Here is a 27,926-nt window from a genome sequence, read left to right as displayed (position 1 = left end):
GCCGCGCCGCGCTGCCCCCCGCCACCCCAAGATTGGCCGCCCCTTACCAGGTGCCACCCCAAGCATGTGCTTGGTTGCCTGGTGCCTGGAGCCGGCCCTGAACCCTAGGTATCTTGTGGCTATGCAGCATTAGTTCAGAGCTCTGACCCCCAACAACCTGCCAGTGGCCCACAAGCCTCACCATGGCTATGTCCAACTTGGATCCTCCTCACAGGCTGACATTAGTAGCCTTCCAGCCTTGAATTTGCCCCAAAACCATCTTCATGCAGGGTCCTGTCTCTCTCATTGGACCCTCACAGAAAAAGGATTAGGCTTGCTGCCTCTACAGAGACAGTGTAACAGTCTAACCTGTCAGCTTAATAGAAGCAAACACTGTACTGAACTTATCTAGAACTCATGATTGATAATGAAAGCAAAACAAGTTTTTTAATAAAAGAGCATGGATTAAGTTATACCAGGTAAAAGACATTAAAATAGAGATCTTTACAAGTAGATAAAAGTGAAAACAGGCATCTAAAGATCTAAAACTTAGCGTATATACTCGTTCATAAGCTGAATTTTTTTAGTAAAAAAGGGAAGCACCAGAGAAAGGGGTCGGCTTATGAACAGGTATAGAGAGGGAGACACAGCCCCTCCCCCCAACAGAGGTAGCAAGGAGAGGCAGCACAGCCAGCAGAGCCAGAAGGGAAGAGGCGGGGCCAGAGTCTCTCCGCTTCTGGCCACGCTGCTCTCCCCCCAACCTCCGAAGCAGCTGCAGCTCCATGGCTGGCAGGCTGTAGCCGTGCCGCTCGGCCCTGCCCCCCAGAGCAGGCTGCGGCCGTGCCGCCCGGCCTGCTGGAGCAGCTCCAACCAGGCCAGAGACATCCTCCTCTGGCCCTCCCCAGATAAGGTGGGAGGGGATGGGATGGGGAGAGTGTGGGGGTCCCGGGCTAGGGATGGGGTCATGTGGGGGGTGGTCACGGGGTTACTCCCCTGACCCCCAGCTTCTCCCCCCCGAAAAAAATTTCCCCACCAGTTACTGTCCCGGCCTGTCAGGGTTAGCAGCTGGCGCGCCGGGCCACTTTGTTTACTTAGGTTTAGCTCCATGCCTGCGGACGCTCAAGGTAAACAAACATCTCGGCCCGCCAGTGGCTTATCCTGGTGGCCCGGGAGCCAAAGTTTGCTGACCCCTGAATTATAGGGTCGGCTTAAACATTTTCCCTTTTTAATTATCCATCTTAGGGGGGTCGGCTTATAAACAAATCGGCTTATGATCAAGTATATACGGTAATCTAGTAAAATACAGTTTTTGTTCAAGATAGTTTTTCTCTCAGCCACAGTCATCTTTCCATCTTTTTATTGGCCAGGACCCATCACAGAGATCAAACTGCTTGTTTTCTTAGTCTCCTTAAAAAGAAGGTTAACGTAGGATTTGCTTCCCTCTCTCATTATAGTTCAGTGAACCTTTGAAATGTACTCTTTGATGGGTACTCCCAGGTAAAGTTCATTAGTTCATGCTGAGAAAAGGAGCCATGAGGTGTGGAAGATAAGGCTTCTGGTTTGTCTGCTGGTTCCTCTCCACTGATGGTAGCTACTATGCAAATGATCTCTTCCTGCTGCAATCTCTGACAAAAATTAATTTGGGCCACACGTGGTTTGAAGTGCCAGCAGCTTTCCTTTTTCTGGAGAAAACCTGTTAATCAACTTCCCTGACATACCTGATTTAAACACCTTTTAGGCTATGTCTACACTACAGACCTTACAGCGGCACAGCTGTACCACTGCAACTGCACCGCTGTAAGGTCTCCCATGTAGCCGCTCTATGCGATGGGAGAGAGCTCTCCTGTCAGCATAATTAAATCACCTCCAACGAGCTGTGGTAGCTATGTTGTCAGGAGAGAATCTCCCGCCAGCATAGCGCTGTCCACACCAGCACTTTTGTTGGTGAAACTTATGACAGTCAGGGGGATGTTTTTTTCACTGACCGACAAAAGTGCTAGTGTAGACATAGCCTAGGTCACAGACTTTAAAGTATAATATGATCGAGTATCCATAATTCCACATACAGCATTGTTACATATATTTTACAATGATACTATTGACCAGTGTGTTATTAGTTTTCAAATATCATCTCATAAGGCATATTTTGTACGCAGTAGTGTGTCAGGTGTGAATACAAGGGACAAAGAAGGTAACAGGGTTGTCTTGCCAGCAAGCTTGGAGTGTCTTCAAGTAGTATTGGAGTGTCTTCAATGATAACGAAGCACAAGGTCACCTGAGGTATGAAAAGACACTGAGCCAAGTATCCAACAAATGTGTTGGCTGGGCATGGCTGCGGATGTTAATGACTAGATACTTTCCTCTCTCTTACCTGTCAAGAAAGGAAAGCACCTGCAAAGAGAGAAGTGGGAATGGCCCAACCTAGTAAGCCCTGGGGGTTCATAGAGATTGACTTGAAAGGCCCATTACCAGAAACACCAACTGGAAATCAGTATTTGCTGGCAGTCTATGACACTTTCCCAAAATATGTGGTGGAGCAGTCCCTGAAGGATAAAAGGACTGATAATGTCATGGCTGCACTGATGAAACATGTAGTGTTGCAGTTTGGCCAACCAAGCTGCATCTGCAGTGATCAGGGGAAAGAATTTGAATCTCAGTTATTACACAAGGTTTGCCAGCTATCAACTCCAGGTAACTAACGTGAGGACCAGTGTAGCCCACTCTGCGATTAATGGGGAAGTAGAGAGAGTAAACTGCACCATTGGTTTTATGCTTAGAGTATTAGTTAATGAAGACCAACGAGACCCAGTTTATACAACAGCTTTTGTTGTCTTTGCATAAAACACCAGCCAGCACTCAACTATCTATTACTTCCCTTATGAGATTGTTTATGGACTCCACAAATCCATGCTTCCATGGGACTTCATGTTCTGGCATCAAGAACTGATAAGGCCCCCTGCACCTTCACAGGTGAAAGCATAAGCACCGACTCCAGGGCTGGAGCACCCACGGAAAAAAATTTGTGGGTGCTTAGCACCCACTGGCAGCCAGCTCCCCCCATCCCTTCAGTACCTCCCACCCACTGGCGGCCCCGCCGATCAACTCCTCCCCCTCCCTCCCAGCACCTCCCGCCTGCTGCGATCAGCTGTTTCACAGCGTGCAGAAGGCTCGGAGGGGAGGAGCAAGGGTGCGGCACACTCAGAGGATGGGGCGGGAGAGGCGGGGCAGGGGTTTTGGGGTGGGGTGGGGGCAGGAAGAGATGGGGCAGGGGCTTGGAGGAAGGGGTCGGGTGGGGGTGGAGTGGGGGGGTTGAGCACCCCCGGGGCCCAGAAGAAGCTGGCACCTGTGGGTGAGAGAGACAGCGAAGACTTATTTCGGTGGCCTGAGGACAGCATTTCAAAAGGTGGAGGAACAAATGTGCCAGAAATGATCATGTCAGGCCTAAGATACCAGGAAAAAGAAGAATTATGTGGCCATCCAGGAAGGAGGGAAGGTGTAGCTATGCAACAGGAAAAGGCAGCCTTGAAAAAATCCTATAGTCCTTTTTGAAGGGGACCTTACACGGTAATGTAAAAATTAAACAACTTATCTTTGCTGATACAAAAAGCAAGAGCTCGCTCCTTTATAGTGCATCGAGAACTGGTGCACGGATTCGTTGAAAGGAGGGGTTGGGCAATCACTGAGGATGTTCAACAATCATCCCAGAGGAATGTACAGGAGGATTCGGAGGTACCTCAGCATGTTTCTGTGTCTCGTAATGGGAGACCAGTTGTGAAGGCAGAATTGCCAGGGTACGCTCGGAACCGCAGCAGACTGCAGTCTTCAACAGACATTCTGTCCACAACAGATATAACCTGAGGACATGAACCCTGCATTCACTAATAAGCTAAATCAAATTATGAGTGATGTCTCCATTAATATAGGACTTAAGTGGGCAGATCAACATGGAACCTGTGGGGATGGCAGACTGCCTAGAATCATAGGGGTTTCTGTTTTAAATTCATATTCTGTTGGGGGGGGAAATTGTAATGAGCAGTGTAGACAACACCGCCACCAATAGATGCTGCTGTATCTTTATGGTGGTATTAAGTTGTTGTCTTGCATGTTATTATGTTCTTGCATGTGTTCTGGGGGGTTTAGCAGGAAATTCAGCCCTACTTGTGCATGCAGGAGTTGGTACTTGCAGTGTGTCGATAAATCCCTGTGATTCTATAAGTGAGTATTATAGAATGTAGACATTTTTTACCACAGTTATGCAATAATTCAAAAAGAATAATAGACTGTGACTTTGTCTTCTCCATTTGACTTACAAAAAATCAGTATTTTTCTTAAATAAAGTTGCTTTTATGCTATTTCATACCAACTTCATATGTGGTATGGTGTGGAAGGTGGAGAGGACTATAAGGGATTGGAGAGCTTGGAGAAAGGAGAGAGTGAACATAACCAGAATGAACACACTATATTTGTTCTCACAGGCAAAACACATAACCAGCTTCAAATGAAATTGGATTTTTACAGGGAGATTTTTAAAAGACACAGATGGCAGCTAGGTGCCCAGCTCCCACTTTAAAGTCAAAGTTTAGTTAAAAACTATACTGAGATCATTTAAATAAAAAGTAATAAGGCCTGTAGTGGTGTGTAATTTAGACCCAGGCTTAGATGGGTTTAAATTATATTAATGTGACTATTCTGAAAGAAGTAATGAATTAGATGAACTACTGACAAAAATATGTTGTTTACTCCATTTTACATGCATTTGGGGTAAAGGTGGATTGATGGTCTAGTGGGGTCTAAGTGTGCATTTCTGGTTTGGGTGTTGGGTTGTTGGGATATGGATGGCCAGTTGATGCTGTTACCTTGGGATAATCCATTAATTAAGCAAAGTATATGATATTTTTTAAATTTTATATTGAACTTTGTATTTTTAATAACGTGAAGTGCCTAGAGTCTAAAATAGGTGATGGAAAAACCTAAATAAATGCTGTACTAGAGGACTGGAAGATAGATAGTCAGTTGTACACCCAGCATTTAAAAAATGAAATATAATATTATTCTGGGAATTATAAACCGGGATGACCCATTCCTCGGTACTGGGAAAAATAGTGGCGAAAATAATTAAAATTTAGGATCTCCTTCACTAAATGAGTATTATGTGATATTGGTGAACTAGCATGGTTTCTGTAGGAATAAATTATCTAACCAGATAGAATTATTTGAAAAAGTTATCCAAATGATGTGATGATTGATTAATTTATTTTAGACTTTCAAAAGGCTTTTGAAAATCTTCCTTCATGCAAGGAAAAGAAACAGGGTAAAGTCCTGTGCTTAATCTGTGCCAGGGCTGAGCCCCGGCACCTCTAGGCTTGGGAGTTCATAACCCTGGCACCCTCTGGGCTTGCTGCATCAGTTATGAATGTAAAAAAATTACTTGTGCCTCGGCAACTGTTTCATTACAAATTAAGCAGGTAAAGTCCTATAATCAATTAAGAAGTAGTGTGGTTCAACATTGGAAAATGGGGTGGGGGAGGAAGAATCTCTTCATCACTTGTATATTGTGGAATTATGGTGCATGAGGGAAAGTCAGGAGGTTGTAAGATATTCAATGAGAGCCTCTAATAATATGTTGAACTCAGTGATTAGTTCCTTAGACATTGTAATTCACAGGCCTTATAAGTTTTGAAATTCTGTAACCAGATTAACAGCGAGAATACTGAGGTCGGGTCAGTCATTCTGTAAAAAGCAGCAGTCCTGTTTTTAATAGGACACAAAAGACTAATCTTTTTACTCTCCTTCTTCAAGGGGTTTCCAAATCCATCATGGTTTTCAGTTGAAAATGTTGAGGTCATACCAACCCCACCTTCCCCCTTAGAAATCCTTCTCACAATAGATTGCTCCAGGATGAGATCCAATTTCCTTTGGGAATGAAGGCTATAGAATTGGTGCGAGTGCTGGGGCCAGAAACTAACTTCATCTTGGGAGAAGTATAATCCATGCTTTAAAGTCTCAAGACTGGTCAGGGCCTTCAAAATACAGGAAGTGTCTCAGGTTCAATGGGTGAGACCATCTCGGTTAGTACAGAGTAATACCCTTAGCCCAACAGCACCCGCAAGAGTGTTCTGGATGGCTGTCAATGTTCATCCTCACAACCTGCTGGTGTATACATATTTAGACATATAAGGCTCAGTACTCCACTGTATGCATACATATCTTAAGGGCAGTGGAGAAGAGGAGCTGACATGAAGCTGATTGCAGCTCCCTAATTTTCAGCCACCCAGTCCTACTGTAAATTAAAGATGCTGCTGTCAGAAGACTTTCTACCAAAAGAGAATCAGGTGTAGAAAAGCCTCACTCTGCCATACCCTTTCTTCTCCTTCCTGCACATAACTTCTCCTCCCCGGACTATCTTTCTTCCATCCCTTCCCCAAGAAACACACCCTCCCCACGATATGTCCTTCCAGGGGATGTATAAGCAGGGGAATATCAAGCAAGCATAGGGAGGTGGTATTAACTCTATATACAGCAGTAGTGAGGCTATCACTAGAATACTGTCCCATTTTGGTGCTCACATTTGCAAAAAGATGTTGAAAAATTGGGAAGGGTTAGAAAAAAGCTACAAAAATTATTTGAGGTCTGGAAAACTTTGGTGAACAACTATGGAATCTCAATTTATTTCATTTAGGTTAAGAGGTATCTACAAATGCCTGCATGGAAAAGAGATTTCTGATAGCAGGCAGCTATTTAATCGAACAGAAAAAAGCATAATGAGATCTAGTAGTTGGAAATTGAAGCAAGGCCAATCCAAACTAGAAATAAGAAGCAAATTTTTAACAGTGAGGATAATTAACCCTGGGAACCAACTTACCTAGGGACATGGTGGATTCTCCATCAATTGCAGTCTTTAAGTCGAGACTGGATATCTTTCTAAAATATATGCTATATTCAAACAGAAATGTGATGCAGAAATTACTGGGCTTGATGCAGAAATTACTGGGTGAGGTTCTTTGGCCTGTGTTTTGCTGGAGCTCAGACTAGATCAGGGGTTCCCAAACTTGGTTCACGGCATGTTCAGGGTAAGCCCCTGGCGGGCCTGGCGACACTTTGTTTGTCTGAGCGTTCGCAGGTACAGCCGGCCGCTTCCTGCAGCTCCCATTGTCCGGGAACGGCGAACTGCGGCCACCTGCGGACGCTCAGGTAAACAAAGCGTCTCCCGGCCCGCCAGGGAACCCCTGGACTAGATGATCATAATGATCGTTTCCGGCCTTAAAATCTATGATAATTATTAGAAAACTAGGAAATTCAGGATCATGTTTACAAGTAACTTAAAAGAATATAATCTTGTAAAACATAAATAAATAAACATTAAAAAAGACAAATGATAACATTCCAAACATTCCATTTCAAAGTATGGAAGTTCACAGAGTACCCGAAGTACTATAACTCTGCCGTATAAAGATGCCAGCCTCTCCCACCGTCTCTTCTTTATGGATGAAGTGCATCACAGAACATTGGTTTTAAAATTGCGTTCATACATATGCCATCAAACTAACCTTTTTCTCTTTTCTTGTTATTGCTATAATTTCTTGAACTGGACACAGGAGGATTTCTATGTAGACATGCTCCCATCTTACATAGTGACCTTAGATTATTGGCTGCCACATGGAATAACAGAGTGAATTATATGTGGCGCAGAGGTACCCTCATCACTTTATAGGTTATGTCCTAAGTAGGACTGTCAAGTGATTAAAAAATTAATCGTGATTAATTGCACTGTTAAACAATAAAAGAACACCATTTATTTAAATACTTGTGGACGTTTGTACATTTTCAAATATATTGATTTCAATATATTTACAACAGAGAATACAAAGTGTACAGTGCTCACTTTATATTTATTTTTATATCAAATATTTGCACTGTAAAAAACAAAAGAAATAGTATTTTTCAATTCACCTAATACAAGTACTGTAGTGCAATCTCTTTATCATGAAAGTTGAGCTTACAAATGTAGAATTATGTACAAAAAAAACTATTCAAAAATAAAACAGTGTAAAACTTTAGAGCCTACAAGTCCATTCAGTCCTACTTCTTGTTCAGACAATTGCTCAGACAAACAAGTTCGTTTACATTTGCAGGAGATAATGCTGCCCGCGTCTTGTTTACAATGTCACCTGAAAATGAGAACAGGCGTTCTCATGGCACCGTTGTAGCCGGCATTGCAAGATATTTACATACCAGATGCGCTAAAGATTCATATGTCTCTTGACGTATGTCCAGAGATGCATGTCCTCTGGAATGGTGGATGAAGCATGAAGGGGCATATGAACGTTTAGCACCTAAATACCTTGCAATCTGTCTACAAAAGTGCCATGCGAATGCCTGTTCTCACTTTCTGGTAACATTGTAAATAAGAAGCGGGAAGCATTATCTCCTGTAAATGTAAACAAACTTGTTTGTCTGAGCAATTGGCTGAACAAAAAGTAGGACTGAATGTACCTGAACCAGTGGCCAGGCAAGCTTTGTCAAGCTCATCAACATCCAGGTGAACTTCCCAAGGATGATCAGAGTCCTCAGAGAACCTCTCAAAGGTCATCACAAACCAACATGCCACTCTGATTTTCCTACTGTGGTGTGTATTGACCATTAAAATGTGACCATCATGTTCAGAAATGTGGCTTTGTGCACCACATCTCTGCCAAATTATTCTAATAAACATAATTTTAACTGTTTCTTACCATCCATGCTCAAGTTTGTTCTCTCACTAAAAGAATTTTCTGTCTGGGGAATAATTGTTTCCACCAAAACTGAAATTATTCTCTATCTGTAGGTGAAAGAGGGCTAGAAACTTAATTTTAGAAAAAAAAAATAACAAAACCATAGAGTGCTTAAATATTTTTTAAATGTATTTTAGAGTTGAGAAGATAATCGTGTTTCTTTTTCTCCCTAGCTATTAATAGGCTATGAAAATGGGACGGTAGTACTCTGGGACTTGCGATCAAAAAGAGCAGATTTAAGAGTTTACTATGATGAGGTAAGTATTTCCCACTCATTCAGAGTAAAGGACAATTTGGTAGTATTTTAAGAAGCAGAAGATATATCTGAAAGGCCAGGTTAGTTTTGGAAATGCAATATACCATAGTACTCCTTAAAGCCATGTCCCATTGGCAGCAGCTATCAAAACCTGGGAACTCCGAGTCTGAATGCATGTGCTGTTACTGCTTGAGCTAAAAGACCCCGCTCTCCTAGCCAATGCTGGAGCAGACTCATCAACCTCTGTGTGGCCTACCTTCTACTAGAGAGGAACAGAACACCACACCAAGCATGCATGTGTTACAACAAGAACTGTGTGAATGACTGATTTGTTGGGTTCACTGGAAAATCCGGAAAAAAAAAAAAAGTTTTGGATCAAAAAATTTAAAAAATACAATGGAAGGAAATTTCTAAACAAAAGAATCTCAAACTGAAAAATTGAAACATTTCATTTTGACTTTTTTGGAATTTCTTTTGCTTTTTTTAAAAACATGAACAATTTAGTGTAACTGATGAGAATTTTTTGGTTTTGTCACATCTACATTTTTGCCTAAGAAAAGTTTCAGCTCTAGTTATAACTGTATTTAGGAATTACACTTTATTGTTATCATTACTGGATATTTCTACTTCATTAGTTAATATCAAAGGCAATTTATTACATAGGTTTTATATATTACACAAAGACCCAGAGGCTGAGTAGCAGTTGGTTTCAGTATGATATATTCTTACATATCTACTAGACCACTATTTCTTGCAATTTGTAACTAAGTTGGAAAATCAGATGAAGATTCAGTTCTCGTGTTCCACAGAATTCTTTTTAAAGTTACGAATGATTATTTATAGAATGTTTCATATATACATGGCATTCAGCAAAACACAGCCCTCATCTTAACAAACTGACTGGGTAACCCAATTCAGAGAAATACAAATACAGCTCATGGGTAACAGAAAGAGATAAAAGGAGATTTCTGGGAGAAGATCCATGCAGGAACTGTTTTTTCACCCCCCTCCTTTTTTTTTTTTTAATGTATGAAGAATACCTAAATAGTTGGGGGGGTGGTTCTCAACTCTAAAAATTGTCTGGGCAGGATTCTCATCCCTGGGTCTTGTATTCCTTAGTGTGAGATGGACAGAAATCCCACGAGATCTAAGATTCTTGTTCCCTGAAGGCAGTGGTATTGGATCAGCTTGTGAGCCATCTCCCTGTTGGCACATAGGTAATAGTTCAGTGTCTTCTGGGTCATTAGGCAGAGATGGGCGAGGAAATAGTACTCCCTTCTGATGAGCAGAAGAATTGAGTGCAAATCGACATTTCCATTTGTAGATGAGTACTCTGTATCAATTCAGCTAAATTCGGTGAGACTTTATTGGCATGACAAGCCATCCAGGTGTTGCCAAACTGTCAGAAAAAGAACAGGCCCTTCTGGTATGAGGTATGTTAGAAAACCAGACTCCTATTGGTGAAAATAGCTGGATCATTTTACTGTCAAGGCTTTCATAGTTTAGCTCCACAAAGCCAAGCTTAGGAACATAGGAATTGTGTCATCAAATTGACGTGTGGTCCATCTAGTCCGGTTTCTGGCAGTGACCCGTACGAGATGCTTGAGAAGAGAATGTCATCTCTACAGGTTCCTCCTTTCATGGACATCACTTGCTCCTTTTGGATTTTCCACGTTTCTGCTTCTGGGCTTCTTTAGCTTTTAACTATTTTCTAAGCCAAAATTCTATGCCATAATTCTTTTCAGTCCATATTTGGATTGATATGGCATATTCTCACATTATCATATTCAGTTGTATGGTGGTTCTGATTCTTATTTTTCTTCCTTATTCTTTTTTTTTAATGTTCACACATTAACTTTCATCTTTTCTTTACTTCCTTCCAAACTGCATCCTTTTGTTGTCATTTCATTTTCACACCCTTGCCTCATGCAGTCATCATCTCATTATTCAAGCAACATACTTGGCTTCTTACTTTCTGTGCACTCATTTTCTCTTTCTATTGTCTACCTATTTAATCTTTCCAATACACATTTGGCTTTCCCTTATCGCGTCTTTACCGTATGTTTTCAACTTGTATGAAGTGCCACAGCTGAAAATGTCATCCTGTTCTATTGAATTAGTCATCCATCAGTTATTAGATATTTAAACTTGTTTTTTTAATTATGAAGCCAACGCATTGAGACAAAATGAATTTTACTTAATTTTAAGAATTAAGTTTGACAAAATAAGAAGTTAAATTTTACATATCACTAAATTGTTGAACATAGAGCATAATGATAAATATGTGAATGGGGTGCAAATGTACTTATTACAAATAACAGTTTCTTTACTCAGATTGGTGAAGTACACCCCAAGACTTTGAGATTCAGTTAGAACAACAAATATAACTGAAATAACAGGAAAATAAGAGAGTAAGAAAAGTATAGCAAAATAATCCCCTGTATCGTGCATAGTTAAAGCAATCCCACAGTGTTGACATACTTAGGATATGTCTACACTACGAAATTAGGTCGATTTAATAGAAGTCGATTTTTTAGAAATCGATTTGATACAGACGATTGTGTGTGTCCCCACTAAGCACATTAAGTCGGCGGTGTGCATCCACTGTACCGATGCTAGCGTCGACTTTCGGAGCGTTGCGCTGTGGGTAGCTATCCCACAGTTCCCGCAGTCTCCGCTGCCCATTGGAATTCTGGGTTGAGCTCCCAATGCCTGATGGGGCAAAAACATTGTCGCGGGTGGTTCTGGGTACATGTCGTCAGGCCCCCCCTCCCTCCGTGAAAGCAACGGCAAAAAATTGTTTCTTGCCTTTTTTCCTGGGTTATCTGTGCAGACGACATACCACGGCAAGCATGGAGCCAGCTCAGCTCACTGTCACCGTATGTCTCCTGGGTGCTGCTGGCAGTCACGGTACTGCAGTGCTACACAGCAGCATCCCCTTGCCTTGCCTTGCAGACGGCAGACGGTGCAATACGACTACTAACCTTTGTCGTCATCCCGTGGGTGCTCCTGGCCAACCTTGGTTAGGTTGGTCTGGGGCGCCTGGTCAGACATAGGTGCTCCTGGCCGATGAGGTAGGTCGGGGGCGCCTGGACAAAAATGGGAATGACTCGAGGTCATTCTCTTCTTTACGTTTCGTCTAATGGAGCTTCAGTCTTGCCTGGAATATCATGCCAGCTGGAGGCTTCTGCCTCAGGCTGCTCTCCCAGTCGGCAGCACTGCGCGGTCGCACCTACCCCAGCCTACCCCTTGCTCCCATGGCTCATGAAGCCTGGACAGTAGTAAGAAGCAGTTCAACTATAGGCTGAGCAAGTGCATAATGGTGGTAGAATGTGCCTTTGGACGTTTAAAAGCTCGCTGGTGCAGTTTACTTACTTGGTTAGACCTCAGCAAAACCAATATTCCCATCGTTATTACTGCTTGCTGTGTGCTCCACAATATCTGTGAGAGTAAGGGGGAGACGTTTATGGCGGGGTGGGAGGTTGAGGCAAATCACCTGGCTGCTGATTATGCGCAGCCAGCAGTGGCATAGCCAGGGTTGCAGCCGAGGAGGAGCAGCGGCGAAAAAAGGCGCCGGTCCTTCGGTGGCATTTCGGCGGCTCTGCGCCTGCGCCAAAATGCCGCCGAAAGATCCAGAGCGCTGTCCGGGGCACCGAGACCCCCCGGCAATGCTCTCAGGGCCGGAGTCCCGGCGGGAGCCGGCCACCCCACGGCACTGTTCTGCCAGCTGGCCGGAGCACCAGGAGCCGGCCACCCCGCGGCCCCGTTTCGCCGGCCGGAGCGCCGGGAGCCGGCCAGCCCGCGGCCCCGTTCCGCCGGCCAGCCAGAGCGCCGGGAGCCGGCCAGCCCACGGCCCCGTTCCGCCGGCCGGCCGGAGCGCCATTTTTGGGGAATGTGGGCTCAGGGGAAGCGGCCACTTCCCCTGAACCCCGCTAGCTACGCTACTGGCAGCCAGACACCAGGGCGGTTAGAAGAGCACAGCAGGGCATGCTGTGCATCTGAGAAGCTTTGAAAACCAGCTTCATGACTGGCCAGGCTACGGAGTGAAAGTTCTTTTTGTTTCTCCTTGATGAAAACCTGCCCCCTTGGTTCACTCTACTTCCCTGTAAGCCAACCGCCCTCCGCTCCCCCCTTTGATCTCCGCTTGCAGAGGCAATAAAGTCATTGTTGTTTCAAATTCATGCATTCTTTATTAATTCGTCACACAAATGGGGGGATAACTGCCAAGGTAGCCCAGGAGGGGTGGGGGAGGAGGGAAGCACGGAGTGAGGTAGTTGTAGGGGCACCCCCTAGAATGGCATGCAGCTCATCATAGAAGAGGCATGTCTGGGGCTCTGACCTGGAGCAGCCGTTTGCCTCTCTGGTTCTTTGGTAGGCTTGCCTGAGCTCCTTAAGTTTCATGCGGCACTGCTGTGGTCCCTGTTATAAACTCTGTCCTTCATGCTCTTGGAGATTTTTTCAAATATTCTGGCATTTCGTCTTTTGGAATGGAGTTTGGATAGCACGGATTCGTCTTCCCATACAGCGATCAGATGCAGTACCTCCTGTTCGGTCCATGCTGGAGCTCTTTTGCGATTCTGGGACTCCATGGTCCCCTGTGCTGATGAGCTCTGCATGGTCACCTGTGCTGATCAGCTCGCCACGCTGGCCAAACAGGAAATGAAATTGAAAAGTTCACGAGGCTTTTCCTGTCTACCTGGCCAGTGCATCTGAGTTGAGTGTGCTGTCCAGAGCGGTCACAATGGAGCACTGTGGGATAGCTCCCGAACGCCAATACTGTCGAATTGCGTTCACACTACCCCAAATTCGACCCAGGAGAGTTGATTTCAGCGCTAATCCCCTCATCGGGGAGGAGTACAGAAATCGATTTTAAGAGCCCTTTAAGTCGACAAAAATGGCTTCGTCGTGTGGACGGGTGCAGGGTTAAATCGATCTAATGCTGCTAAATTCGACCTAAACTCGTAGTGTAGACCAGGGCTTAGAACTTAATGCAGGCCATTAGAAACAAAGGTGGAAGAAACAGTCAGTGAAGCACACTGCAAGAGGAACTGACGTTTCGGTCTGCTGCCTACTCAGTCACTCTTGGTGTCCGACATGAACATTCATGAATCAGTTTTTATACCCTGTTTTTCATAAATATACATTCTGAGACCAAATTTACTTAGGTCTTGGTCCCTTTTCCATATGTGGTGTTCTGGGAACATATAATTGGGGTTCTGATTGCTGTCATAAGCTATTTGTGTCAGTACCACATTAATACATTTCCCAATGTTTTCGATATGTTAATGCAGTTAGCCTCATGGTTACACATACTAAAACATCCTCCCAAAATACATTATTTTATGCTTCTGTGGTGAACTTATTTATTACAAACTACATATTACAAAACATTGCTAATTGGTATAAACCTTAGGTTAAGCAGTCATGCTAACTCCTTCGCTACTTAAGCTAACGATCAAAATTACTAACAGGCTCACTAGGCCTCAGCTTATTGCCAAGCCTGCCTTAGTTTTTATACAGACTCTGTACTTGCATGACATCTCTAATAGCTTCTATTTTAATATATTGAGATTGTAATATGCCATAGCACATGATACAAAATTTAATCTTGCACTTCTCAAACTTTAGCAACCCGAGGACTCTCATTTTGATTTACAATTTTTTGCGGATCCCCAAGCCCCGCCCCCCCACTCATGCCCTGCCCCCATTCCTCCCCTTTTCCCAAAGCCCCATCCCCACCCCACCTCTTCTCGTCCCCGCTCCACCTTTGCCCCTCCTCTTTCCGCCCCCTCCCCAGAGTGCACCCCGTTCCTACTTCTCCCCCTCCCTCCCAGCTCCTTCTGCACGCTGCGGAACAGCTGTTCCTCGGCGTGCAGGAGGCACTGGGAGGGAGAGGGAGGAGTTGAGGGAGGGAGGGGGAAGAGTTGATCAGTGGGGCCAGTGGACACCCTGGGGTACCCCTGTGGACCCCAGGGGTCCGTAGACTCCAGTTTGAGAAATGTTGGGTTAGGGGGGTTTAGGTCAACAAACTACTTAGTTTCCTTTAGAGCCTCTTATGCAGAACTTTGTCAGAGACTTGTTAAATGTCCAATAAATTAGGTCATCGGGTTTTCCTTTATATGCTATTTTGCCAATGTGCCACCTGAACCCTAATAGATCAGAGCGGTGTGGTGTGATTTCCCTTTACAGAATCCATGTAGGTTTATCTATTTTATGGGAAAGAAAGAGGACAAGGAAAATCTTTATATTATTCCAGTATGTAAACCTTAGAAATGAAAACCAAAATATACAAGCTTAAATGATGACTGCTCTCATGTGAGTGCATTAGGAGTGTGGAGGGAAAAAGGAACAATGAGCCCCTCCCCCTTTCTTAGTATTCTTCCACAGGAAGCAGCCCTAATCTGGCTACTTGTGCTTGGGCAGGAAAGCGTTCTTTCTATCTATCTATCTATTACCTTGACACTAAAAATTCATAGTTTAGTCCAGGGATCGGCAACCTTTCAGAAGTGATGTGCCGAGTCTTCATTTATTCACTCTAATTTAAGGTTTTGCATGCCAGTAATACATTTAAACATTTTTAGAAGGTCTCTTTCTATAAGTCTATAATATCTAACTAAACTATTGTTGTATGTAAAGTAAATAAGGTTTTTAAAATGTTTAAGAAGCTTCATTTAAAATTAAATTAAAATGCAGAGCCCCCCAGACTGGTGGCCAGGTGAGTGCCACTGAAAATCAGCTCACGTGCCGCCTTTGGCACGTGTGCCATAGGTTGCCTATCCCGGTTTAGTCCATAAAGTTCCAAATAATTTTTTACATAAATCATAAATGATTCTCTTGACTTCTAATCTATTTCTTTTTTAAATGTGTACGTAAAGATCATTTTTAAAGTTTTGCATGGGAATGTATTTGTACAAAAAATACAGAAATAATTATTTCCCAATTTTCAGAGGGTTTTGTTTTGTGTTCCAACCGCTAGAATCTCGCATGTCCAAGGGCTTGTCTACACAGGGACACTAAGGATTATGGCTACATTGCAATTAAACAGCCAGGGCTGGCCCAGGCCAGCTGACTCAGGCTCATGGGGCCAAGGCTAAAGGGGTATTTAATTGTAGTGTAGACATTTAGACTCAGGCTGGAGCCTAGGCTATGGAACCCCATGCGAGGGAAGGGTTCCAGAGCTTGGATTCCAGACTGAGCATGAACATCTACACCGTAATTAAACAGCCCCTTAGACTGAACCCCCAAGCATGAATCAGCTGTCACGGACCAGCCACGCGTGTTTAATTGCAGTGCAGATGTACACTGAGGGCTTGTCTATATAAGGATGTACAGGAAAATTACTCCAAATTAATTTAAGATGTGAATTTTGAAGTGGGTTAGTTAAACTGCATTAAATCCCTGTGTAGATGCACTTATTCAGAATTAAAGTGCCCTTAATGCAGTTTAGTTCACTTTGGAAGGTAATTAAGGTAAACCAAATTGAGGACTTTATCCTCACGCACAACTATTTCAAATTTGGTGACAATATATACCTTCAGACCAGTGGCACCGCCATGGGCACCCGCATGGCCCCACAATATGCCAACATTTTTATGGCTGACCTGGAACAACACTTCCTCAGCTCTCGTCCACTCACGCCCCTCCTCTACCTACGCTACACTGACGACATCTTCATCATCTGGACCCATGGGAAGGAGACTCTGGAAGAATTCCACCACGATTTCAACAGCTTCCACCCCACCATCAACCTCAGCCTGGACCAGTCTACACGGAAGGTCCACTTCCTAGACACCACAGTACAAATAAATGATGGCCACGTTAACACCGCCTGTCCTGACCTGAGCCTAAAAGGATGCTCAGAGGACCCAGGGATTGGTTTGTGCTTATCGCTAACATGTACAGAGAGAGCAAGGCCTGCAGAGGCTTGGAGGACCGTGCTTGTGTTGCCAGAGGCTGATGATTTCAGGGAGCTGATCCACAGGCAGTACAAACAAGACTTCCACAGGCTAAGGGCAGGTGGGCGAGGTATCTCTCAACCCTATGTACCCCTGAGAATCTGCCCTTGTAGCAAGTGCCCACTAGCACATTCTCAGCGTGCAGGTGTATCTGGTGTTTTCAGTAAAACTGAACAATTCTGTTCAGAAAAAATTCGCTGTGCATGTGGAGAATGATACACACTAAGAAAAGTTATTACACATTTAAGTTAGCATGTACAGTTGAAGGTGCTTCTTTTGTCTGCTTTGATGAGCACTTTGAGTGAAAGTACTTTAAAGGGGTGCTGATGGTGGTGGATTGCAGACAAATAAGAGGCACCCAATTGCTGCGATGCCATTGGATAAGGATAACCTCAAATCACACATTAAAATGTAGCTGTATTAGTTAATGTGAACTATGTATTCTGTAATGACGTTCCTGTTTGTTCTCACTACCATTTCTTTAGGCTATTCATTCTGTAGACTGGCATCATGAGGGGAAGCAGTTCATGTGCAGTCACTCTGATGGCAGCTTGACTCTGTGGAACTTGAAAAGTCCTAGCAGACCATTTCAGATAACAATCCCACATGGTAAGAAAGATGCTTTAAAAAAAACATATTGCAGGGAAGGAATGAAAGAGATGGTTTTATTTGCAGATATCTATGATTAGTTCGTTTTATCTGGTCCTGTGTCCTACTTCGTAGCCATTTCTTGTATAGGTTCCTATATTCTTTAATCTGCAGAATATTCTCAAAATCAACTAGCAGCTATGTTACTTTTTACATGAGAGGCCTGTCTCAGCACCAAAGTATCTGATTTTTATTTAATACCCTCTGCCTCTGACCATGTTCGATTTGTTTTGCTTGTGGGAAACAACGTTTAAGCTAATATATGTTTAAAACAAAATTTTAAAAGACAATAGGATTTGCTGTGAAGAAAGAAAATATATTGAATAAAAGAGCAAAAGGAATCTAATTATTTCAGACAAATTAATATCCAAACTGCAGTGGAAAATAGGTATTAGTACTCTGCCATCTGCAATGACTTTAAAGTTCAATTATTGTGCTATATATAGAACTATCCAGTGTGGTGGCAATTATAAGTTTTAGTAAGATTTATACCTTCTTTCTTTCCACAGGAAAAATTCAAAGAGATGGGAAAAAACCTGAGTCTTGTAAACCAATTCTTAAAGTAGAGTACAAGACATGTAAAAGCAGGTATGTTTTTGTCCCCTTACGAAACGATTAAGCCAAATCTATGTGCTTGGCTACGTATGTAAAATGGAGCTGCTTATAAATACGTCTATCTACAAGGCACTGTTGGACATGTAGATGAATGATACAGACTGTAATTACATGATCAGATGCTGTTTGTTCTGGATGATGGTCTTATGGTTAGATCACTGGAAAGGACCCAAGAAAACTGGATTGTGTCCAGGCTCCTTACCTTGGCTATAGATTTCCTGCACTGCTGAGGAAGTCTTTTAAACCAAGTTTCCAAAGGTGTCTTCAGAATGATACCGTCTGCTGTTTCTAATTTATGCTGTTTAAAAATTATTAAAATTCTGTATTTATTTTTTAAAATGCAGCTCTTAAATTAAAATAATAAAACAAATGAATCACAGAATACATAGCAAATGAAATGAAATGGGACTGCTCTGCTTTTCTATGCATTTTTAGATCTCTGATACACATTTAATCTTCCAGAGATTGATCCTTCCTACTATATACAGTATTTCAGCTCTTTTAGGAAAATAATATTCATATGTTTCTTTTATTTAGTATACAACAGCAAAAACAAAACATTGACTTGACCTTCACTATATTCCTTTGTCATCTTCCCAATTAATAGTCTATGTGCAAATGTACATTACAATATTAGGCCCTAAATCAGAAAATCACTTAAGCACATGTTTAAACATATACTTAAGTCCCATTGAAATCATTGGGACTCAAGCATATGCTTAAAGTTATCACATGCTTAAATACATTCCTGAATTGGTGTCTGACTTGAGAAGGGGTTTAAAAGGTCTATGTGTCATATTTTCCACTAAATTCCTACATACAGTTTTAAAAAAGGAAATCCCCACGGAGAAAACACTTTAAAAAACCCCACACCTCCAGCATATACAATAACTCCCAACATTCCCTACAATTGCATTATAATGCAGAACTTTAACTCTAACCTTAGACTTACCCATCAGAGAAGAACACAATATTCTGGTATGTGAATGTCTAAAAGACATGTGTTGTTGGAGTTAAGGTTTTGTGTTATAATGTAATCATGGGAATTAGGATATGTGTGATGTGTTACTACACATGATTGAAGTGTAAGGGAGTTGTTTATAGAGGGGAGAAATCTGTCTGTGAAAATGGTGAATATGATGTTTGGTGGGGGTAAGGGGAAAGAAGAATATTATAACTGACATGCATCCGACGAAGTGGGCATTCACCCACGAAAGCTTATGCTCCAATACATCTGTTAGTCTTAAAGGTGCCACAGGACTCTCTGTTGTATTTTAACTGGAGAATTCCTACTTTTCAGGGTTTGTGTGGGTTGGGGGTTGTTCTCCTTAGGCAACTTTAATAGATTTTAAATGTAAGTTTTTGTCTTTGTGAGAATTTATGTAAAGGTCCAAGTTTTTTTCAAATTTTGAAATACACTTGTTAAGTATGTTACCGAAATATTGGGTCTACCTAGCTGAGACCCAATAACAGCCAGACAGGGATAAGGAGGAGTTGCTTTATTTTGCAGAAGAAAATGTAGGACTAGTGGAACATAATAATATAATTATTTGCATTTCTGTAATGCCTCCCAGATTGTGCCTCAAGTTCCATGCACAGATCTCACGTCTTCTGCATGGAATGTGGTGGAGTCAGCCTCATCCACAGCACTGCTGTTGTGATGCACCTCTTACCCCTCTACCCCCACAGAACCACCATGTGGTCTATTCATAGGACTGGAATCTTAAGTGTGGACTGAGCAGGCAATGAGCAGTTCTGCACTGGGTAGAGACAGGAGGACACACCTCTCCACCACAGTATGACAACCAAGCATTTGCTAGATAGGTCAATGATTTTTCTTTTCATGAGTTTCACAGAAAAAAGTTACATTTGGGAATCAGAAAATACATCTTTCTATTGCTTTATAGTACTTTAAGACTGCAGTGTACAAAGAATTATTTTATTTAAATTTATTATATTACAAAGAAGCAGGCAAACATCATCACATCATATGTACATTATTTCAAAATCTTTGGCTTTATTCCTTATATTCTGAATTATTTTAGCAACCCAGCAATACATTTTTCATCTATCAAAATCTTTTTGGAATCCAAAACTAACAGATATAAGATTCCAGTTATATAAGTTAGAGTTTGAGCTGCTTAGCTTATTGTTCTGTTTAATTTGTGTAGAGGCAGAAATGTTATGACAAGTAACATATTACAAAACAGGTACAATATGACATAAAAATATTAGTCGATGCATTGAAAAGATCTTTAAAAGGGTTTTGAACTTTGTAAAGACTATAGTTTAACAGTAGCAATTGCATCTTTTAATATTTTAATTATTCAAAAATTTTGCTGGGAGGTTTTCTAGGTATTTGATATTTAGAGTCTTTTACAACATACAAAGCTGCATTTGTTCTTCTTTATAAGAAATTAGGAATTATCACACCAGGAAAGTCAATTTACTATTTATATGTAGGCCTTTCTCTGGTGCTTATCAAGGCTAGTATGCTTTCTCTCTGTCAGACCTGAACAGACCATTGTTTATTTAGTCCACTGTTCTGTCTCCTTACTATACTGGGACAGACCAGTGGCCCATTTAGTCTGGTATCCTGTCTCCTTAAGGTATCTGTTGTATTACAGAAATGCAATCCTTGGATGGCTAAGCAGGTCAATACCAAGTAGGAGCAGAAAGGTGGTATTTATTCTGTATAAAGTATCTTAGTAATGGGAGACTAAGAACCTGGAATCCTTCAGCATTGCACCTTTCCAGAGTTCAAATTTCTTTCCCTTTCTTTCCATGAGAGCTTTTCAGTTACGTTTGAATTACTTAGATGTTTTAGGTGTGAACAACCCACCACCACCCACAAACGGAACAGACTCACTTTCCCCCAGGTCTATATACAGCTATATGAAATCACATACACTCAAGTTTGGGGAAGAGGGTGCAGGAAGACTGGCACCTGTACTTGGGGGCAGAATTAAGGTTGTGGTATGTTGTCTGAAGTGGTTGTGCTAGTGCTGAGGGGTCTGTCTCTGGATGGGAGGAGTATGGACTGCTGGATGTTTTTAACTTTTTTTGGTTTTGAGATTTTGCATTAGTTATGTCTGTATAGATCAATCTTAACTTACACACACTGTAGTGTTTTTATGTATTAATTCCCCAGTTTATAGATTTAGATAATATCTCTGACACAGCAATGGCTCCTTTCATGAAAAACCTGATCTCTGTCAAAGTGTCCACCTAGATTAGTTTGTTACTTCCACAAAAATCCTTGTGTTATAGAAGCAGGGCAGGCCTTACCATGAGGCGAACTGAGGCGGCTGCCTCAGGTGCCAGACTGGGGCGGGGGGGGGGGGCACCACTAGGACCGAGAGTGTAGAAAATTTTGTCTGCTGCTGGTGCATATGTATTCTCTCTGCTCTAGATGCACAGAGATGCTGGAGTGCTGTGCTGGAGGAAGGAGGGCACAAGAGACATAACAGGCAGGCAGGAGAAAAGGTGAGAGGGAATAACAGAAAGCAGCAGGAGCTGCAGGGAGAGAGAGGAGGAGAAGCCTCTTATGTACCTCTCTAGCACCCCCAGAAGCCTGGACTGATTAACACCAGCTTCTCGGGGAGCTTCCTGTTTCCTGCTGCTTCCCTGAACCCACTTGAGGAGAACAGGCAGTCAACTGAAGTAGTAGGAGCCAGTTAGGCCCTTAAGATGCTGATATCTTCCCTCACTCAGGCCCTGCTACCAGCCTGCTTATTTGTCCCCTTCAATTGAGTGTTGAGAGCCACTATAGCTGGCACAGAACAGCAGTCATGAGTGAAAGAAGCAAACGCCCCTCTGGGGCAGCATTCAGAAAAAGAAAGCAAACAAAGGAAGCTTTTCTATCTAAGCAGGAAGGAGCTCTCCTGAGATACATAGACACAAATGTTCACGGTGAGCTTTCCAGCCCCAGTGAGGATGTGAGTGGTGAGGAGATGCCTGATCTTCCAGTTAGTCAGAGTGCAGGTGACCTGGCAGCAACTGCAGCATCCATATCTCCATCTCAAATGGATGTAACCATGCACATTCCTGAAGAAAAGTGTAGATCAGAGAAGAGTGTGGTGGAGGCGCAAGAAACAGCTGCTGCTGAGTTTAGTTCCTTAAGTCTAGATGATCCAGGACTGTGGACCCACTTGAGCAGTAGCCTGAGGGACTTCATTGTACTGCATGGGCAACAGCAAGTGAAAAACTTCATGTTCCCCAAAGACAATGAAAACAGAAGTTTCCATCCAACACATTACTGGCGTAAAATCCCCAACGGTGACAAAGTGGAGAAGCCATGGCTTATGTACTCAAAAACCCAGAATGCTGCATACTGTTTTTGTTGCAAACTCTTCCAGTCCAATGTTCCAGCCACATTGGGTTCTACAGGAACAAAGGACTGGAAAAATCTGGCTAGAAATCTGGCATGCCATGAGAAGGCAGGAAATCACCAGAGAGCATTCCATAGGTGGAAAGAGCTTGAGATGAGACTAAGGTTAAAGGCCACCATAGATGATCAGCATCAAGAGAAGATTGCATCAGAGTTTCTTTACTGGCAAAATGTTCTGAAAAGGCTCGTTGCCATTGTGAGAATGCTTGCTACCCAAAACCTAGCATTGCGTGGCATTTCAGATCAGCTGTATGTGCCAAACAATGGAAACTTCCTTAAAATTATGGAGCTGATGGCTGAGTTTGATGCTGTACTCAGGAGCATCTAAGAAGAGTCACCACCCAAGAAATGTACACACACCACTACCTTGGAAAAACAATTCAAAATGAGATCATACAGTTACTGGCAACAAAAGTCAAACAGAAGATTGTGGCAGATCTGAAGTCAGCAAGATATTACTCTGTTATTCTGGACTGCACACCTGACATCAGCCATACGGAACAAATGACTTTAATGGTGCGTTTTGTAACAACAACAGAACCTAGTGAAAATGTCCCTGCACTGGTGACTGTCAGAGAGCATTTTCTAGAATGTATTGACATTGATGATACTACAGGAGCTGGTATGACAAATGTGCTTCTTAAAAAGCTGGAAGATACGGGAATTGTGATAGCTGACATGAGAGGTCAGGGCTACGATAATGGTGCTAACATGAGAGGAAAGAACGGAGGAGTGCAGACACGGATCCAAAACTTAAACCCTCGAGCTTTTTTTGTCCCATGCAGTTCTCAGTCACTGAACTTGGTGGTCAGTGATGCAGCATCAGCTTCTAGTAAGCCTGCTGAATTTTTTAATGTAATTCAAAGTATCTATCTATTTTTCTCTGCATCAACTCATCGATGGCAAATTTTGAAGCAACATCTGGGAACATCCTCTCTGACACTGAAACCACTGAGTGCCACATGATAGGAAAGTCGAGTGGAGGCGATAAAGCCTATCAAACACCAAATTGGGAAGACAGATGATGCCATAGTTGCTATTATGGAGGATAATGCTATGACAGGAACTGTTTGTGGGAGAACAGTGGCAGAGGGAAATGGAATCACCAGAAACATACATAACTTCAAATTTCTGTGTGGCTTAGTGTTGTGGCATGACATACTGTTTGAAATAAATGTTGTAAGCAAGAGACTCCAAGGTGTTGACCTTGATATATCTGGAGCAATGGAATAACTGGACTACTGCACTGAGCAGCACAGTATGGGGAGAAGGTGACCAGCCCTCTGTGGAGAAAGAAGTGGTTCGGGACTATTTAGAAAAACTGGACGTGCACAAGTCCATGGGGCCGGATGCGCTGCATCCGAGGGTGCTAAAGGAGTTGGCGGGTGAGATTGCAGAGCCATTAGCCATTATTTTTGAAAACTCATGGCGATCGGGGGAGGTCCCGGATGACTGGAAAAAGGCTAATGTAGTGCCCATCTTTAAAAAAGGGAAGAAGGAGGATCCGGGGAACTACAGGCCAGTCAGCCTCACCTCAGTCCCTGGAAAAATCATGGAGCAGGTCCTCAAGGAATCAATTATGAAACATTTAGAGGAGAGGAAAGTGATCAGGAACAGTCAGCATGGATTCACCAAGGGCAAGTCATGCCTGACTAACCTAATTGCCTTCTATGATAAGATAACTGGCTCTGTGGATGAGGGGAAAGCAGTGGATGTGTTATTCCTAGACTTTAGCAAAGCTTTTGATACGGTCTCCCACAGTATTCTTGCCGCCAAGTTAAAGAAGTATGGGCTGGATGAATGGACTGTAAGGTGGATAGAAAGCTGGCTAGATCGTCGGGCTCAACGGGTAGTGATCAATGGCTCCATGTCTAGTTGGCAGCCGGTTTCAAGCGGAGTGCCCCAAGGGTCGGTCCTGGGGCCGGTTTTGTTTAATATCTTTATTAATGATCTGGAGGATGGTGTGGACTGCACTCTCAGCAAGTTTGCAGATGACACTAAACTGGGAGGCGTGGTAGATACACTAGAGGGTAGGGATCGGATACAGAGGGACCTAGACAAATTAGAGGATTGGGCCAAAAAAAAACCTGATGAGCTTCAACAAGGACAAGTGCAGAGTCCTGCACTTAGGACGGAAGAATCCCATGCACTGCTACAGACTAGGGACCGAATGGCTGGGTAGCAGTTCTGCAGAAAAGGACCTAGGGGTCACAGTGGACGAGAAGCTGGATATGAGTCAACAGTGTGCTCTTGTTGCCAAGAAGGCTAACGGCATTTTGGGCTGTATAAGTAGGGGCATTGCCAGCAGATCGAGGAACGTGATCGTTCCCCTTTATTCGACATTGGTGAGGCCTCATTTGGAGTACTGTGTCCAGTTTTGGGCCCCACACTACAAGAAGGATGTGGAAAAATTGGAAAGAGTCCAGCGGAGGGCAACAAAAATGATTAGGGGGCTGGAGCACATGACTTATGAGGAGAGGCTGAGGGAACTGGGATTGTTTAGTCTCCAGAAGAGAAGAATGAGGGGGGATTTGATAGCTGTTTTCAACTACCTGAGGGGGGGTTCCAAAGAGGATGGAGCTCGGCTGTTCTCAGTGGTGGCAGATGACAGAACAAGGAGCAATGGTCTCAAGTTGCAGTGGGGGAGGTCTAGGTTGGATATTAGGAAAAACTTTTTCACTAGGAGGGTGGTGAAGCACTGGAATGCGTTACCTAGGGAGGTGGTGGAGTCTCCTTCTTTGGAGGTTTTTAAGGCCCGGCTTGACAAAGCCCTGGCTGGGATGATTTAGTTGGGAATTGGTCCTGCTTTGAGCAGGGGGTTGGACTAGATGACCTCCTGAGGTCCCTTCCAACCCTGATATTCTATGATTCTATGATTCTAAAGCAAAGTCATACCTACAGTCTTACCGGTCAGATGAGGGATTTCAAAACATTCTGAAGAGTCCACAGAAGTTGGCAGAGGAACTTCACACTGAAGCTATTTTCCCACCCATTCAAGAATACAAGAGTCATAGACTCATAGACTCATAGACTTTAAGGTCAGAAGGGACCATTATGGTCATCTAGTCTGACCTCCCGCATGATGCAGGCCACAAAAGCTGACCCACCCAATTTCCCTTATCTCAGCTGTTGAAGTCTCCAGATCGTGATTTAAAGACTTCAAGTCGCAGAGAATCCTCCAGCTTGCGACCCCTGCCCTATGCTGCGGAGGAAGGCAAAAAACCTCCAGGGCCTCTGCCAATTTACCTGCCCTATGCTGCGGAGGAAGGCAAAAAACCTCCAGGGCCTCTGCCAATTTACCCTGGAGGAAAATTCCTTCCCGACCCCAAATATGGCGATCAGTAGAACCCCGAGCATACAGGCAAGATTCTCCAGCCGGACCCACATTTTACCAGCGATGGCACGTTATTGCCTAATTGACTAAAATCACGTTATCCCATCAAACCATTCCCTCCATAAACTTAACCGAAGAAGAAGACATTTTGATTACGAGGCACGGGATAATCCCATAAGAGACTCCAAACAACAACTCAAAGTTGAATTCTTTAACCTGGTGCTAGATTGTGCAATACAGTCAGTTGAAGAACGTTTCATGCAGCTCAAGGAACACAGCAGTATATTTGGGATGTTGTATGATATTCCAAAACTCCTCACTATACCTGAAGAAGACCTACACCAGCAATGCAGGGCACTAGAGACAGTGTTGACACATGATGACATGCGCGATATTGATGCGAGTGATTTAGGTGATGAACTGAAAGCCCTTTCAAGATACATTTCAGCAAGATCAACTCCAAAGGCTGTTCTGGAATATATGTGCACAAATAACATGACCACCCTCTTTCCAAATGCTTTTGTTGCTCTGCACATACTTCTAACACTTCCTGTAACAGTTGCCAGTGGAGAACACAGCTTCTCCAAGCTAAAGTTAATAAAAACACATCTATGCTCCACAATGACACAGGAGAGGCTGGTCGGCCTTGCAACCGTCTCAATAGAGCATGAGCTGGCCCAGAATGTGGACCTTCAGGAAGCAGTTCTTTGCAACTAAGAAGGCACGGAAAGCACCAATTTGATTATTCAAACAGATAAAAATGCCAGTGTTTACTATGCAGACAAGAAAAGTTACATTTGCTGTTCAGGCATTTGAAAGTTAAGTGTTACTTAAAATTTTTGAACACGGCATTTTAAAGTTGTTAGTTCTCCTTTAGTGGGGTAGGTAGCAGAGCAGTACCAGGAGAGGAGTAGAACAGGAAGAAGGCAGAATTGAGACCTTTCAAAGTTTTGGCCCAAGTGAGGGGACGTGGGGGTGTCATTTGAGCTCCCCTCCTCAGGTGGCAAAATGTTGTGGGCCAGCCCTGTATAGAAGAGGATGTTCAACAAAGCAATGGCTACTCTGATGAAGGACAGGATCTTCATGAAAGTGTTCAGACAGCTCAAGAGCCCACATAAAGACTTCCAAATGCAGCTTCAAATATGGAAGTAGATGACATATAACAAGCTATCCATTGTTACCCATTGTTCATAAATGTTCAGTTATACTGAAAAATACTGATAAGGTTTTTCTTTTAATTGATAAAATAATTATGTATTTTTACACAGCTAAATCTCATTATGTATAACTTTTTAAAGGGTAGTTTTTAGGGGGACCTGAAAATGATGAGATTCAAAATGTGATATTTTAAGGCCTATTTTTAATTAATGTAAAATATATGTATATGTATAAACCTGCTTTTCTCAGTGCTATGGGTCTCTCAAAATATTTCCACACACAAAAATAAACCCTTCAAAATCTGCATCTGTATTAGTGATACAAATCCACCATCACAATTTCATTTTTTCTCTTTGTAAACACTTCGGGATGAAAGGCATGACACAAATGTGAGATTATATAATCTATTATTGCTTTTTGTTTTTTGACACAGTGAACCATTTATAATCTTTTCTGGTGGACTGTCCTATGACAAAGCTTGTCGAAGACCAAGTCTAACCATCATGCATGGAAAAGCTATTACGGTGCTTGAAATGGATCACCCTATAGTTGACTTTTTAACTCTTTGTGAAACACCATATCCAAATGGTGAGTGTATGAAGCAACAATAGTACAATTTTGTCAAAGAAGAGAAATGTGATTTGTTAGAAAATTATATGAAGTGGTCTTATCACAGAATTTAGTGTCCATACAGCATGATAAGCGAGTTGGGGATCTCAGTTCCCAATGGACAGTTCTCCACGTTACAAAAACCAACACCACAATTGACAGCAACTGGACCCTTTGTTTGCAGTCTCAGCAGAAAGATCAATAATGAATG

General features: G+C 42.8%; 1 protein-coding gene across 1 annotated transcript in view; it reads left to right on the top strand.

Moving 5' to 3' along the window:
• Positions 1-27,926, top strand: part of STXBP5L (syntaxin binding protein 5 like) — a 418,796-nt gene that overhangs the window by 263,917 nt on the left and 126,953 nt on the right. The window contains exons 7-10 of the mRNA XM_029912782.1: positions 8,924-9,007; positions 17,447-17,570; positions 18,119-18,197; positions 27,540-27,694. Coding sequence (XP_029768642.1) covers positions 8,924-9,007; positions 17,447-17,570; positions 18,119-18,197; positions 27,540-27,694 — 442 coding nt within the window. The remainder of the gene's footprint in view (positions 1-8,923; positions 9,008-17,446; positions 17,571-18,118; positions 18,198-27,539; positions 27,695-27,926) is intronic.

Source organism: Terrapene carolina, unplaced genomic scaffold (assembly GCF_002925995.2).
Source record: "Terrapene carolina triunguis isolate 2854851 unplaced genomic scaffold, T_m_triunguis-2.0 Scaffold242, whole genome shotgun sequence".
Taxonomy (NCBI): domain Eukaryota; kingdom Metazoa; phylum Chordata; order Testudines; family Emydidae; genus Terrapene; species Terrapene triunguis.
This window is presented reverse-complemented; position numbering and strand designations above follow the sequence as displayed.